This window comes from Pristiophorus japonicus, chromosome 15, assembly GCF_044704955.1.
Source record: "Pristiophorus japonicus isolate sPriJap1 chromosome 15, sPriJap1.hap1, whole genome shotgun sequence".
Lineage (NCBI taxonomy): Eukaryota > Metazoa > Chordata > Chondrichthyes > Pristiophoridae > Pristiophorus > Pristiophorus japonicus.
Genome location: NC_091991.1, coordinates 57350348 through 57364300, shown reverse-complemented (window position 1 = coordinate 57364300; position 13953 = coordinate 57350348). Strand labels below are relative to the sequence as shown.

At 45.5% G+C, this 13953-nt stretch overlaps 1 protein-coding gene across 1 annotated transcript in view; it reads left to right on the top strand.

Moving 5' to 3' along the window:
• The first annotated feature begins 3149 nt into the window (after nt 1-3149).
• The window catches only part of LOC139281487 (cystine/glutamate transporter-like), a 61275-nt gene continuing 50471 nt past the window's right edge, over nt 3150-13953 (top strand). The window contains exons 1-2 of the mRNA XM_070901659.1: nt 3150-3369; nt 4708-4834. Of these exons, the coding sequence (XP_070757760.1) occupies nt 3150-3369; nt 4708-4834 (347 nt within the window). The remainder of the gene's footprint in view (nt 3370-4707; nt 4835-13953) is intronic.

The following is a 13953-nucleotide window of genomic DNA, read 5'->3' as shown; positions in this document are numbered from 1 at the left end:
CTGGAGGAATACCGCCAACGATGTCTCCGCAAGATCCTACAAATCCCCTGGGAGGACAGACGCACCAACATTAGCGTCCTCGATCAGACTAACATCCCCAGCATTGAAGCATTGACCACACTTGATCAGCTCCACTGGGTAGGCCACATTATTCGCATTCCTAACACAAGACTCCCAAAGCAAGCGCTCTACTCGGAACTCCTTCACGGCAAACGAGCCAAAGGTGGGCAGAGGAACCATTACAAGGACACCCTCAGAGCTTCTCTGATAAAGTGCAATATCCCCACTGACACCTAGGAGTCCCTGGCCAAAGACCGCCCTAAGTGGAGGAAGTGCATCCGGGAGGGCGCTGAGCACCTCGAATCTCATCGCCGAGAGCATGCAGAAATCAAGCATGCGGCAAACCAGTCCCATCCACCCCTTCCTTGAACGGCTATCTGTCCCACCTGTGGCAGAGTTTGTGGTTCTCGTATTGAACTGTTTAGCCACCTAAGAACTCATTTTAAGCAAGTCTTCCTCGATTCCGAGAGACTGCCTACGATGATGATGATGATACTTCGAATTAGTGGGTAGAGCTGCGCCAGCGCTGGATACATCGTAATCGGCGCAGATTTGCCCTCTTTTGCAGAAAGAAATGGTATGGGCAGTAACCGTGCCTTCTATCAGCGCTCGTGCAGTGATCATGGAGTGCGACGTTCAGTGCCGTGTTACTCACAGCGCTGATGCCGTCAGTGCATCGTAAACGCAGCGCGTCAAAACGCTTTGTTGCAACATCCTTTCCCTTCCCTTGAAGGGGAGCGCCACTGCAATTTAAGTAGCACATTCAGTGCCGCCCACTGGGCCACCAGAGAGGGTGTCGGCTAGGCCAGCGGCCCATCACCCAAGTGAGGGTGCCGGCCTGCCACTGTCGGGCCAAATGTAAAGTCGGCCGACACAACAAAGATGGCGGCCACCCCGGCGGCACCTCCGCTTTTAGGGCGGCCAGAGCGTCACAGCCACCACCGCTTCTCGCACCAAGAAACTGTCGGTGGCATCGCCCTGCGCAGACCTCGCTGCTGCGAGACAATTTCCTCAGCGGGGCGCAAAGGAGTCGGCGCAGGGCAATAAGGGGTTGGTACGCACGGCAATGATGGCATCACCGTTGCACAGTGCAAATCCCTTTTTGCCAGCGGAGCCCTGAGGGCAATTCCATAGGGAGCTTTCGGTGTGCAGAGCCTGGGCACAAACTCTTTAGCGCACCCTTAACGCCGGCCAGCAACGCTAACTGGCCCTGCATAAAGGGGCAATTTCAACCCCACAATCTTCTGACTCGGAGGTAAGAGTGCTACCAACTGAGCTAAGCTGATACTTACAGCGTGCTTAGGAAATGAGAAAACACAATTAACCTAAAGAAATGGCTGATTAGTCACAAATGTGAAGTGTTGCTGCTTATTGCACTTGGAGCTGAATATCACAGAACAACAGAAAGAGAAAAGAAAACTGGAGATTTCATCCCAGCATCTGCACTCTCACCCAGTTTTTCCGTCTCTGTCGCATCTGCTCTGACGATGTCACCTTTCACACTAGTGCCTCTGACATGTTTTCCTTTTTCTTCAACAGAGGATTCCCCTCCGCCGTGGTTAATATAGTCCTCGACTGTGTCTGTTCTATTTCCCGCACCTCTGCTCTCACCCCTTCCCCTCCTTCTCACAACCATGACAGGGTTCCCCTTGTCCTCACCTTTCACCCCACCATGTTCAACGGATCATCCTCCGCCATTTCAGCCACCTCCAGTGTGATTGCACCACCAATCACATCTTCCCCTCCTCTCTCAGCATTCGGAAGGGACCACTTCCTCCACAATACCCTGGTCCATTCCGCAGTCATCCCCAGCACCCCCTTCCCTTCCCACGGCACCTTCCCATGCAAGCGCAGGAGAGGCAACACCTGCCCTTTTACCTCCTCCCTTCCCACTATCCAGGGCCCCAAATACTCCTCCCAGGTGAAACAATGATTTACTTGTACTTCTTTCAATTTAGTATACTGTATTCGCTGCCCACGATGTGGTCTCCTCTACATTGGAGACCAAGCGCAGATTGGGCGACCGCTTTGCGGAGCACCTCCGTTCAGTCCGCATGTGTGACCCTGAGCTTCCGGTCGCCTGTCACTTTAATTCTTCACTCCATTCCCACTCTGATCTCTCCGTCCTCGGTCTCCTACACTATTCCAACGAAGCTCAACGCAAGCTCGAGGAACAGCACCTCATCTTTCATTTAGGCACTTTACAGCCTTCTGGACTCAACATCGAGTTCAAAAATTTCAGACCATAACCGCTGCCAATCTTTGGCTCCCTTTCCCCCCCCCCCCGCCTGCCCCCCTGCTCAGAGCATGGTTCTTTCTCTTTCTCGCCTTGGCTCTAATGGCAGTTGGTCATTATCCCGTCATTCACACCTTATCTTGATTAATGTTTTTCTAACTCCTGGCATTACCATTTGAATTTGGGCCATCATTCCTTTTGTCTCTCCAATCTCTCCTGTCTTCCAACCAATCTCAGACTTTCCCTTTTGTTCCTTCTTCCCCTCCCCCGAACACTCTCCAGTTCTGACAAAGGGTCATCGACCCGAAACGTTAACTCTGCTTTCTCTCCACAGATGCTGCCTGATCCGCTGAGATTCCCAGCATTTTCTGTTTTTATTCCAGATTCCAGCATCCGCCGTATTTTGCTTTTGTATTTCTCCACACTCTTATTTAGCAATTATTAACGGTCAGCACAGTGTCTATGTTTTTATTTTGCAATGCTTATGAGAAAGTGGTAAAACATTTACCTGGTAAACTTATTGTTTAATGAGATGATTCTTTTGTGCATCCACTCATTAAACTTTATTTGGAAAATTACTTCTCATTCCTTTAGTTTTTCTTTTGGAAGACTCTCTTGGCTTCATTCCACTTTTTTTTCTCTCTTTGGGAGAATTCTTGCCAAAGTGCAGCTGCTTTCAAAGAGCTCAATGTTCATCATTTCTTTTTGTTGGTATAGTGGAGGGGATTGGAGTTTCTGTCGCTCTGCTAACAAGAATACTTTGTACGACAAACCATTTAACAGCAGAAACGTTAAAAGATTTTTTTTAAATTTCACCAGATCAGTTTTTTAGTTGGCTTATTTTTTTCAAATCATGGAAAATGCTTCAGAAAACGTAAAAAGTGAAATTGAGACTAAGGAGCAAGCCGTGTTTTTGAGGAAAAAAATTAGCTTGTTCCGAGCTATTTCGTTGTTAATTGGTACAATAATAGGCAGTGGTATATTTATTTCACCAAAAGGAGTTCTGATAAATTCTGGGAATGTTGGGACATCCCTGGTGATCTGGCTGGCCTGTGGAATACTTTCAATGTTTGGTGAGTGCAACATTTTTCTTATAAAGCAATTGTTACTGAGTTTTTAAAAATTAATTCACAGGGTGTAGATGTCACGGGCAAGGCCAGCATATAATGCCCATCTCCAATTGCCCGTGAGAAGGTGATGGTGAGCCGCCTTCTTGAACCGCTGCAGGACGTGTAGTGATGTATTCCCACAGTGCTTTTAGGGAGGGAGTTCAAGAATTTTGACCCAGTGACGTTGAAGGAACGGCGATATATTTCTAAGTCAGGATGGTGTGTGACTTGGAGGCGGTGGTGTTCCCATGCGCCTGCTGCTCTTGTCCTTCTAGGTGGTAGAGCTTGTGATTTTTCAGAGATGCTGTTGAAGAAGGCTTGGCAAGTTGCTGCAGTACATTTTGTAGATCAGGGGGTTCTCAACTGGGGGTCCGCGAGAAGGTTTCAAACGATCCGCCATATCGGACTCGGAACTTATTTTTTTATTCGTTCATAGGATGTGGGCATCACTGGCAAAGCCAGGATTTATTGCCCATTCCTAATTGCTCTTAAGAAGGTGGTGACAATTAAGTGGCTTGCTGGGCACTTTCTGAGGGCAGTTAAGAGTCAACCACATTGCTGTGCGTCTGGAGTCACATATAGGCCAGACCAGGTAAGGACAGCAGATTTCCTTCCCGAAAGGACATTAATGAACCAGATGTGTTTTTACAACAATCCGGTATTTTCATGGTCACCATTAGCTTTTTTATTCCAGATTTGTTTAATTAACTGAATTGAAATTCCCCAACTGCCGTGGCTCACCACCACCTTCTCCAGGGCAATTAGCATGAGCAATAAATGCTGGCATTCTCCATGACATCTACACCCTGTGAATGAATTTTTAAAAATACACAAATTGCTATGTGCCGTTATCGTTTAAAAGTTTGCAATAAAAAATACTGAGGCAGCCATTGTTGCATAGTGCTCCAATGCACCAGAGTGGGACGACACTCACTCCCTCACAACATTCACCATATGATAAATTTATGGTTTTAGCCAGGTTTATTAGGGGAGGGAGACAACTAAAAAGGAAGCTTTTGATCAAAGTGCTTCCTGTCAAGGGAGGGGATGAGAATAGACACGAAGGCAGCCTGTGCTAAATCACCTCCACTTCTCACTGGGAAATTTACAGCATCAGAACACAGACCTCAGAGGAGACTTCAAGTCTACGCGTATCAGGAAATAAAGTGTGCGGGGACCCTAAGGAACTGAAAGAAAACAAAGCAGGGGAATAAATAAATATATAAAGCAGTAAATTGAAAAATTTGTTGCGATATATGGTTTTACCATTTTATGATGTTTTGTCTGTCTATTATGCACCAGGAGCTTTATCTTATGCAGAACTTGGAACAAGCATTAAGAAATCTGGTGGTCATTATATCTATCTTCTGGAGACTTTGGGTCCACTTCCAGCCTTTGTTCGATTGTGGAGTGAATTCATTGTAATCAGGTATGGCACATTTGTGTAATTTTAATAATCTCATGCTTTCTGCCAAGTGAAATACATAGATTCTCAATAGCACAAAGCCTTCCAAATAACCTCCTCAACAAATTCCTTCAGTTCCTTTAATGAACCGTGTGTCTCCCTACAAACAGGGAGAATATATATTGATTTACATAGGAATACATAGGATTTACAGCACAGAAACAGGCCATTCAGTCCGACCAGTCCATGCTGGCGATTATGCTCCACTCGAGCCTCCTTTCGTCTTTCCTCATCTAAATCTATCAGCATAACCCTCTATTCCCTTCTTCCTCATATGCTTGTCTAGCCCCCCCTTAAATGCAGCTATAATATTCGCTTCAACCACTTCCTGTGGTAGCTAGTTCCACATTTCCACCACTCTTTGGGTAAAAAAGTTCCTTCTGAATTCCTTGTTGGATTTTTTGGTGACTATCTTATATTAATGACCTCTAGTTATGTTCTTCTCCACAAATAGAAATATTCTCTCTGTATCCACTCTATCAAAACCTTTCATAATTTTAAAGAGCTCTATTAGTGTTGTATGTGGCTCAGTGACTAGCACACTCGCCTCTGAATCAGAAGCTTTTGAAGGGACTTTCGAAGAAGAGCAGGAGAGTTATCCCCAGTGTCCTGGCCAATATTTATCCCTCAATCAACATAACCAAAACAGATTATCTGGTCATTATCATATTGCTTTTTGTGGGACTTTGCTGTGCGTAAATTGGCTGCCGTGTTTCTCACAGTACAACAGTGACTATACTTCAAAATGTACTTCGTTGGCTGTAAAACACTTTGAGATGTCTGGTGGTCATGAAAGGTGCTATATAAATACAAGTCTTTCTTTCTAGGTCACCGCTCAGTCTTCATTTTTCAAGAGCAAAAAGAGACCCAGCCTGTTCATCCTTTCCTGATATCTATACCCTCGCATTTCTGGTATCATCCTTGTAAATTTTCTCTGCACCTGCTCCAGTGCCTCCATATCCTTTTTAAAATATGGTGACCAAAACTGTACGCAGTACTCCAAGTATGGTCTAACCAACGTTATATACAGGTTTAGCATAGCTTCCCTACTTTTCAATTCTATCCCTTTAGAAATAAACCCTAGTTCTTGGTTTGCTTTTTTTTAATGGACTTGCTAACCTGTGTTGCAACTTTTAGTGATTTGTGTATTTGTACTCCGAGATCCCTTTGTTCCTCTACCCCACCTAGACTTGCACCTTCCAAGTAATAAGCAGCCTCCCTATTCTTCCTACCAAAATATACTACCTCGCATTTATCTGTGTTAAACTTCATTTGCCAATTATAGGCCTATTCTGCAAGTTTATTAATGTCCTCCTGTAATTTGTTGCAGTCCTCCTCAGTATTGACTATTCCGCACCTCCCCCCACCCCCCCAATTTAGTGTCATCCACAAATTTAGAAATTGTGCTTTTGATCCTAGAATCTAAATTGTTAATTTAAATTGTGAACAATAGTGGTCCCAGCACTGATCCTTGTGGAACACCACTACCCACCTTCTGCCACTGTGAATAGCTACTCTTTACCCCTAATCCCTGCTTTCTGTCTTGAAGCCAGCTAACTATACCTGTCCCCTGACTCTGCATTCTCTGTATTGTTCATCAGGGGTACCTTATTGAAGGGCTTTTGAAAACCTAGATAAATTACATCGACTGCATTACCATTATCAACTGTCTCTGTTACCTCTTCAACAAACTCAATGAGGTTTGTCAAGCAAGATTTTCCCATTTGAAATCCATGCTGACTATTCATTATTAATGTTTTGGTTTCTAGATGTACTTCTATTTTTTCCTATAGTAGGGATTCCATTATTTTTCCTACGACTACTGTTAAGCTGACTTGAATAGGGGGATAGAACATGTTCCCCAGGAAAGGATGAACAGACTGGGTCTCTTTTCTCTTGAAAAAAAAGAAGGCTGAGGGGTGACTGGACTGACACATGAGGAGAGACTGGATCAACTGGGCCTTTGTACACTGGAGTTTAGAAGGATGAGAGGGGATCTCATAGAAACGTATACAATTCTGACGGGACTGGACAGGTTAGACGCAGGAAGAATGTTCCCAATGTTGGGGAAGTTCAGAACCAGGGGTCACAGTCTTAGGATAAGGGGTAGGCCATTTAGGACTGAGATGAAGAGAAACTTCTTCACTCAGAGAGTTGTTAACCTGTGGAATTCCCTGCCGCAGAGAGTTGTTGATGCCAGTTCATTGGATATATTCAAAAGGGAGTTAGATATGGCCCTTACGGCTAAAGGGATCAAGGGGTATGGAGAGAAAGCAGGAAAGGGGTACTGAGGGAATGATCAGCCATGATCTTATTGAATGGTGGTGCAGGCTCGAAGGGCCGAATGGCCTACTCCTGCACCTATTTTCGATGTTTCTATGTGACCTAATAGAGATCTTTAAAATTATGAAAGGTTTGATAGAGTTGATACAGAGAGAGTGTTTTCACTTGTGGGGATGAGCATAACAAGAGACCATCAATATAAGATAGTCACCAAGAAATCCAATAGGGAATTTAGAAGAAATTTATTTTCCCAAAGAGTGGTGAGAATATGGAACTTGCTACCACAGGGAGTGGTTGAAGCGAATAATATATGTGCATTTAAGGAGAGGCTAGTCAAACATATGAGGGAGAAGGGAATAGAGGCTAATGCTGATAGATTTAGATGAGGAAAGACAGGAGGCGGCTCCAGCATAAATACTGACATGGACTAGTTAGGCCGAAGGGCCTGTTTCTGTGTTGTATATCCTATGTAATACTGTAAAGGTATTATGTTAGCTATTCACCAGTCCTCTAGCACTGGACCCTTTTCTAACAAATTATTAAATATGTGTAGTAATATCTCTGCAATCCACCCGAGCCAGGGGTTTTATCCTCTTTCAGTTTCATTAGTTTATTTAATATATCAGCTCGTTTTATTTTATTTTAATTTTAAATGCACTTATCTCATTATTAATCTCATCATCCAATGTCATGCCCACCTATTTCTGCCATCTCTCTATCATTACTTATGGTAATATCCTGTCTATCCCGTAATGGCCCTATTCCCATACCAACTATTCTTTTTTTAATGACGTGCCTGTAAAATATTTTACTATTTTGTTTTATGCTCCTTGATAATTTAATAGTTCCCTTTTGCCTTCCTAATTTTTTTTTGCCTTCTCTCCTAATCTCTTCATTTTCTCTCTTGTCATGCACTCCCCTGCTGTCCAGGTCCATGTTTCCTTACCCTCAATTGTTCCCTTATGGCTTTATTCATCCATGGAGTCTCATTAGTGTCTAGTTGGTGCTTTCCTTTTAGCAGAGTATATTGTTCCTGCATTCTGTTAAACACCATTTTAAATGTTTCCCATTGCTGCTCTACATCATTGTTTGCCAATATTGTTTATTTTCTCAAGTTCTAATCTCAGCCCCTCAAAGTCAGCTCTTCTCCAATCTATTAACCTGGTTTTCGTCATAATTATGTCCTTCTTAATTATCATCTTAAAGTGTATTATATTATGTTTACTATTGCCTAGATGTTGATCTATGTTTACTTCTCTTGTCTGCTCTGGTTCATTCTCCATTATTAGATCCAATACCGTATCCTCCCTTGTTGGGCTTTTTACATACTGGGTTAGAAAGGAGTCTTATACACATTGTAGGAACTTTATCCCCGTTACTTACCTCTTCTGTCCAATTAATATCAGGGTAGTTGAAATCCCCCCATGATTATTATTCTATGTTTTTTTACTAATTTCCTTAATTTGCCTGCATATTTCTTCCTCCATCTCCCTTCCACTATTAGGTGGTCTGTAGACTATGGGGCCGAAATTGCCCACGAGTCGCACCTACCACTCTTGAAGTGTTCCGTCCGCCCCAATCCATGGGGCAGACAATCCGGAGAAATTCAGCTTTTTAGGTGATGTTTCCGGTCGGAGCGGTGTTGGTGTGGGAAGAGGGCCGGAAGTACGGTCGTGTCGGAGTAGCCGCCACTAGTGGGGCGGAAGTGGGGACGGGTCGGAGTTGCTGACGCTCAAAGTCATCAGTGCTGCGCTGATGATATCATCGCGCTGGCGCATCACAATGTCCCTCCCCTTCAGTTAAAGGGGATGGCCGCTGCAAACTCTGCAGCCACTTCAGTGGCAAACACTGAGCCACCAGGGAGGGTTTCGGCTGGACCAGCAGCCTGGCACCCAAGAGGGAATGCCAGGCTGCCTGTTGTCGGCCCAACCTGGCAGTTGGCCGACAAAAAAAACACGGAGTCGCGGCCATGCCACTTCCCCTTTAAGGGCTGCCATGCTGCCAAGCCACAGATAGGGGGCAGCGACCGGCGGCGGTGCCACTCCCATGGGGTAATTTGCAAAAGGGGCAATTTCCCACGGGCAATTTCAGGAAGGGATCGCCGCTGGTCAGTAAGGGGTCGACACGTGCACGACGTAATGGGAAAATGGGCGGTGCGATCCCCTACATCGCTCCAAAACTGAGGCAGGGCAATTTCTAAAATGTGGGCCCCTCCACTGAGACTTGGTAGCCAGCCTGCAGCGACCACTTTCAGGCAGCCACGGACCTTATAGAAAGGGGCAATTTCAGCCCCTATATCTATCTATTAGTGTAATTGATCCTTTTTTAAAATCTCTATCCATATGGATTCTATTTTTGTCTTGTTGGCAGCTGCATCACTTTTTCTACTGCCATTATATTATCTCTATTAAGTACAGCTACTCCACCTCCTCTTTTCTCCTCCCTATCTTTTATAAATATGTTATACCCTGTAATGTTTAATTCCAGTCCTGATTTTTCTGTAGCCATGTCTCAGTAATCCTTACTATGTCTGCTTCCTCGCAATGCATGATTGCCTCCAGCTCCCCTGTTTTATTATGGACACTGGGTGCATTGCTGTACAGAAAGTTTAACTCATTTTTAGTATAATTTCCTCTCACTTTCTGTTTAACCATCTTTTTAGACTCCTGTTCTATAACTTCCCTTGCCATCAATGTCCTCTCTTTATTTTATTCTTTCCTATGCTCTCTTTTCCTGTTCTGTTTATGTTTAACCTGGTTACGTTTCTTGTAGATCCGTCCCCACATCCCCCATCTTACTAGTTTAAAGCCTTTGCCACCTTCCTATTGGCCCTTTCCGCTAGGACATGGGTCGCATCCTGGTTTAGGTGGAGCCCCTCCCATCGGTAGAGCTCCTTCCAGTCCTAGAACTGGTGCCAGTGTCCCATGAAAAGGAACCCCTCTTTCCCACACCAGCCCTTTAGCCACGTGTTAATTCTCCTGATCTATCTGCTTCTTTGCCAATTTGCATGTGGCTCGGGCAGTAATCCAGAGATTACTACCCTCGAGGTCCTGCTTTTTAATTTAGAGCCTAACTCCTGATACTCTTTCAGCAGGACCTCCTCCCTGATCCGACCTATGTCATTTGTTGCAACATGGACCACGACAACTATATTTACCCCCTCCCTTTCTAAGTTCCTCTCCAGCCGCCATGACTTATCCCTTACCCTCACATCGGATAGGCAACACACCCTTCGGGATTCCCCTTTTTGGCTGCAGAAGACGCTATCTATCCCTCCTATCACTACCATGTTTCTATTCTGTTTTTCCCCGCCTTGGACAGCCTTCTGAGCCACTGTGCCTTGGTCTGTATTGTGGTTGTCCTCCCTGCAGTCTTTCCTATTATCCTCACAGGTAGCAAGTACATCATATCTGTGAGGACAGGACAAGCGTCTGCGGGATCTCCTTCTCATCCACTCCTAAATCCCCATTACCCGTCTCCCTAACACTCACACCCTCCCTTTCCTGAACCTGTCCAAATTACTCCCAGAGTGCCAGAGTGCCTCCTACGTGCACTCTAGATCAATGACTGAGCCAAAGAGATTCGAGATGGTGATATCGCTCGGGACAGTCTCGCTGTCCACAAACTCCCACATACTGCAGTCCAGACACACAACCTGCCCTGTCATTTCTTAGTCTAGCCTTATTTTATTTATTTAATTAGTTAAAGTCTTCATTCAACGATTATTTATAGTTATATTAATTAGTTTAACTCGTTAAGCTACAAATTTAATACAGTACATTATAGTTTCCTGATCCAGTTTAAACCACTGTCCTAGGTTAGAGAGAAAAAAACATTAATACTCACCAACCAATCACCTATCTGCTGTCCTGTGATGTCACACCTTGATTTTTTTTTCCTCTCTATCTCCTTCATTCCTGCTCCTTTTATCCCCAGCACTCGAGCCTCAGATTGCCACTCCTATAATCCCCGCTGCTCTTGCTGGTCCCGCTCTCGCTCTGGTTATTTAGTTGAATAAAATGTCCATTCCAGAATGAAAAATACTGCAATGTCCAAGTACAACAACATCACATACCATCTTCTGATTGGAATAAACTTAGGAGCGAAATTGCCCCTTTTTTAGAGGCCCGCACTAACGGGGCAGACGAGATTTTTTTACCCGGGGCGGGGGGCACTACCGGGTTCTGGGAAATTGCCCTGGAGTTTGCAGAGGCACTGCCATGCCCCGTGCCACCGTGCAACCGGTGATGATGCCATTACCGTGCGCGCCGAAGCTGGCCGACATCCGCACATGGGGTGAAACTTAAAGGGGAGGGCTCCACGCTCTGCCATCTTTACTGGTTTGCCCACTCTCGGGTCAGCTCCAGTACATGATTCCTAGCGTGGTCCAGGCCGCCATCGTGCAGCCTGGCACTCTGTTTTGGGTGCCAGGCTGAAGGCCCGGTCTCACACTGCCCTATTGGAGGCCATCAGAGGCCCTGTAGATTGTGCAGCGGCCCTCCTCTTTAAGCGAAGGGAAGGGGCGTTGAACCGTGTCGGCGCAATGTGGAGCATCCCCGCATAGCGCTGAACATCCCACCCCAGTAGCGCCCCAGGACCCGCCCCTAAAGGAAGTGCAGTGCGCGAGATTGCGCTCCATTTCCTTTGAAGGGCAATAAGCCCAATTTAGCAACGGTTCAGGACTTGTGCACCAGGCGCAGGAAGTCCCGACCCCAGCAGGTTACCGACCCCAATCGGGGCGCAGGGCAATTTCACCCGCTTCATTTTAATAAAGAGTCAAAACAATTGATGCAATATGGAAAATGCATCACTTGACCAAGTAGCCCTCTCCTTCCAACGAACCAATCTATATCATTATGAACAGTCAACAACCTGTTCAACCTCCTTCAGGATATCAATAAGTAAAAGAAAAACATTCCGGAAGAGACAACATTGAACCAATAATGCAGATTATGAATCCATATTGCAAAGCTAAGTAGTTATTTCCACAGCTGACATTTCTATGGTCCCAGTAGAACCAGAACCATCCTGTTCCACAGAGAATATCCCTTGGAATCCTATCTGACCCCGAGCTGAGCTTTCGACCCCATATCCTCTATCACCAAGACAGCCTACTTCCACCTCCGTAACATCACCTGGCTCCACTCCTGACTCTGCTAATCTGCTGCTGAAACCCTCCTCTATGCCTTTGTTACCTCTAGACTCGACTACTCCAATACTTTCCTGGCCGGGCTCTCACCTTGCACCGTCTGTAAACTTGAGCTCATCTAAAACTCTACTGCCCATCTCTTAACTCACACCAAGTCCCCTTCACCCATCACTCTTGTGCTTGCTGCCCTACATTGGTTCTAGGCCTATATTCTCTGAAGTTTAGAAGAATGAGAGGTGACCTCATTGAAACATAAAATCAGGGTAGATGCTGGGAGAATGCTTCCCCTTGCTGGGGAGACTAGAACTAGGGGTTACAGTCTCGGAATAAGGGGGCGGCCACTTAAGACTGAGATAAGGAGAAATTCCTTCACTCAAAGGGTGGTGAATCTTTGGAATTCCCTACATAGAAACATAGGAAATAGGTGCAGGAGTAGGCCATTCGGCCCTTCGAGCCTGCACCGCCATTCAATGAGTTCATGGCTGAACATGCAACTTCAGTACCCCATTCCTGCTTTCTCACCATACCCCTTGATCCCCCTAGTAGTAAGGACTACATCTAACTCATTTTTGAATATATTTAGTGAATTGGCCTCAACAACTTTCTGTGGTACAGAATTCCACAGGTTCACCACTCTCTGGGTGAAGAAGTTTCTCCTCATCTCGGTCCTAAATGGCTTACCCCTTATCCTTAGACTGTGACCCCTGGTTCTGGACTTCCCCAACATTGGGAACATTCTTCCTGCATCTAACCTGTCTAAACCCGTCAGAATTTTAAATGTTTCTATGAGATCCCCTCTCATTCTTCTGAACTCCAGTGAATACAAGCCCAGTTGATCCAGTCTTTCTTGATATGTCAGTCCCGCCATCCCGGGAATCAGTTTGGTGAACCTTTGCTGCACTCCCTCAATAGCAAGAATGTCCTTCCTCAAGTTAGGAGACCAAAACTGTACACAATACTCCAGGTGTGGCCTCACCAAGGCCCTGTACAACTGTAGTAACACCTCCCTGCCCCTGTACTCAAATCCCCTCGCTATGAAGGCCAACATGTCATTTGCTTTCTTAACCACCTGCTCAGAGGGTTGTGGATGCTCAGTCGTTGAGCGTATCCAAGACAGAGATCGATAGATTTTTGGACACTAAGGGAATCAAGGGATAGGGCAGGAGAGTGGAGTTGAGGTATAAGATCAGCCATGATCTTATTGAATGGTGGAGCAGGCTCGATGGGCCTACTCCTGCTCCTATTTCTTATGTTCTGGTCCAGTAACGCCTCGATTTTAAAATTCTCATCCTCGTTTTCAAATCCCTCCATGGCCTCGCCCCTCCCTATCTCTGTAACCTCCTTCCACCCTACAACCTTCTGAGATCTCTGCACTCCTCCAATTCTGGTTTCTTGTGCATCCACAATTTTCATCGCTCCACCAACTAGCTTTCAGCTGCCTAGGCCCTAAGAGCTGGAATTCCCTCCCTAAATCTCTCTGTCTCTCTAACAATGTCGCCATAATTTATTTTTGCATCACGCGATCCCTTTAACAGGCTGCATGACACATTCAAAAGTCTGCGCTTGTACGTTTTTTTCAATTTAAAAACCAGCTCACCGGCAGTGTGAGTTCTGCACGGCCGCGCAGCTTAAAGGGAACACTGCTCTCTAC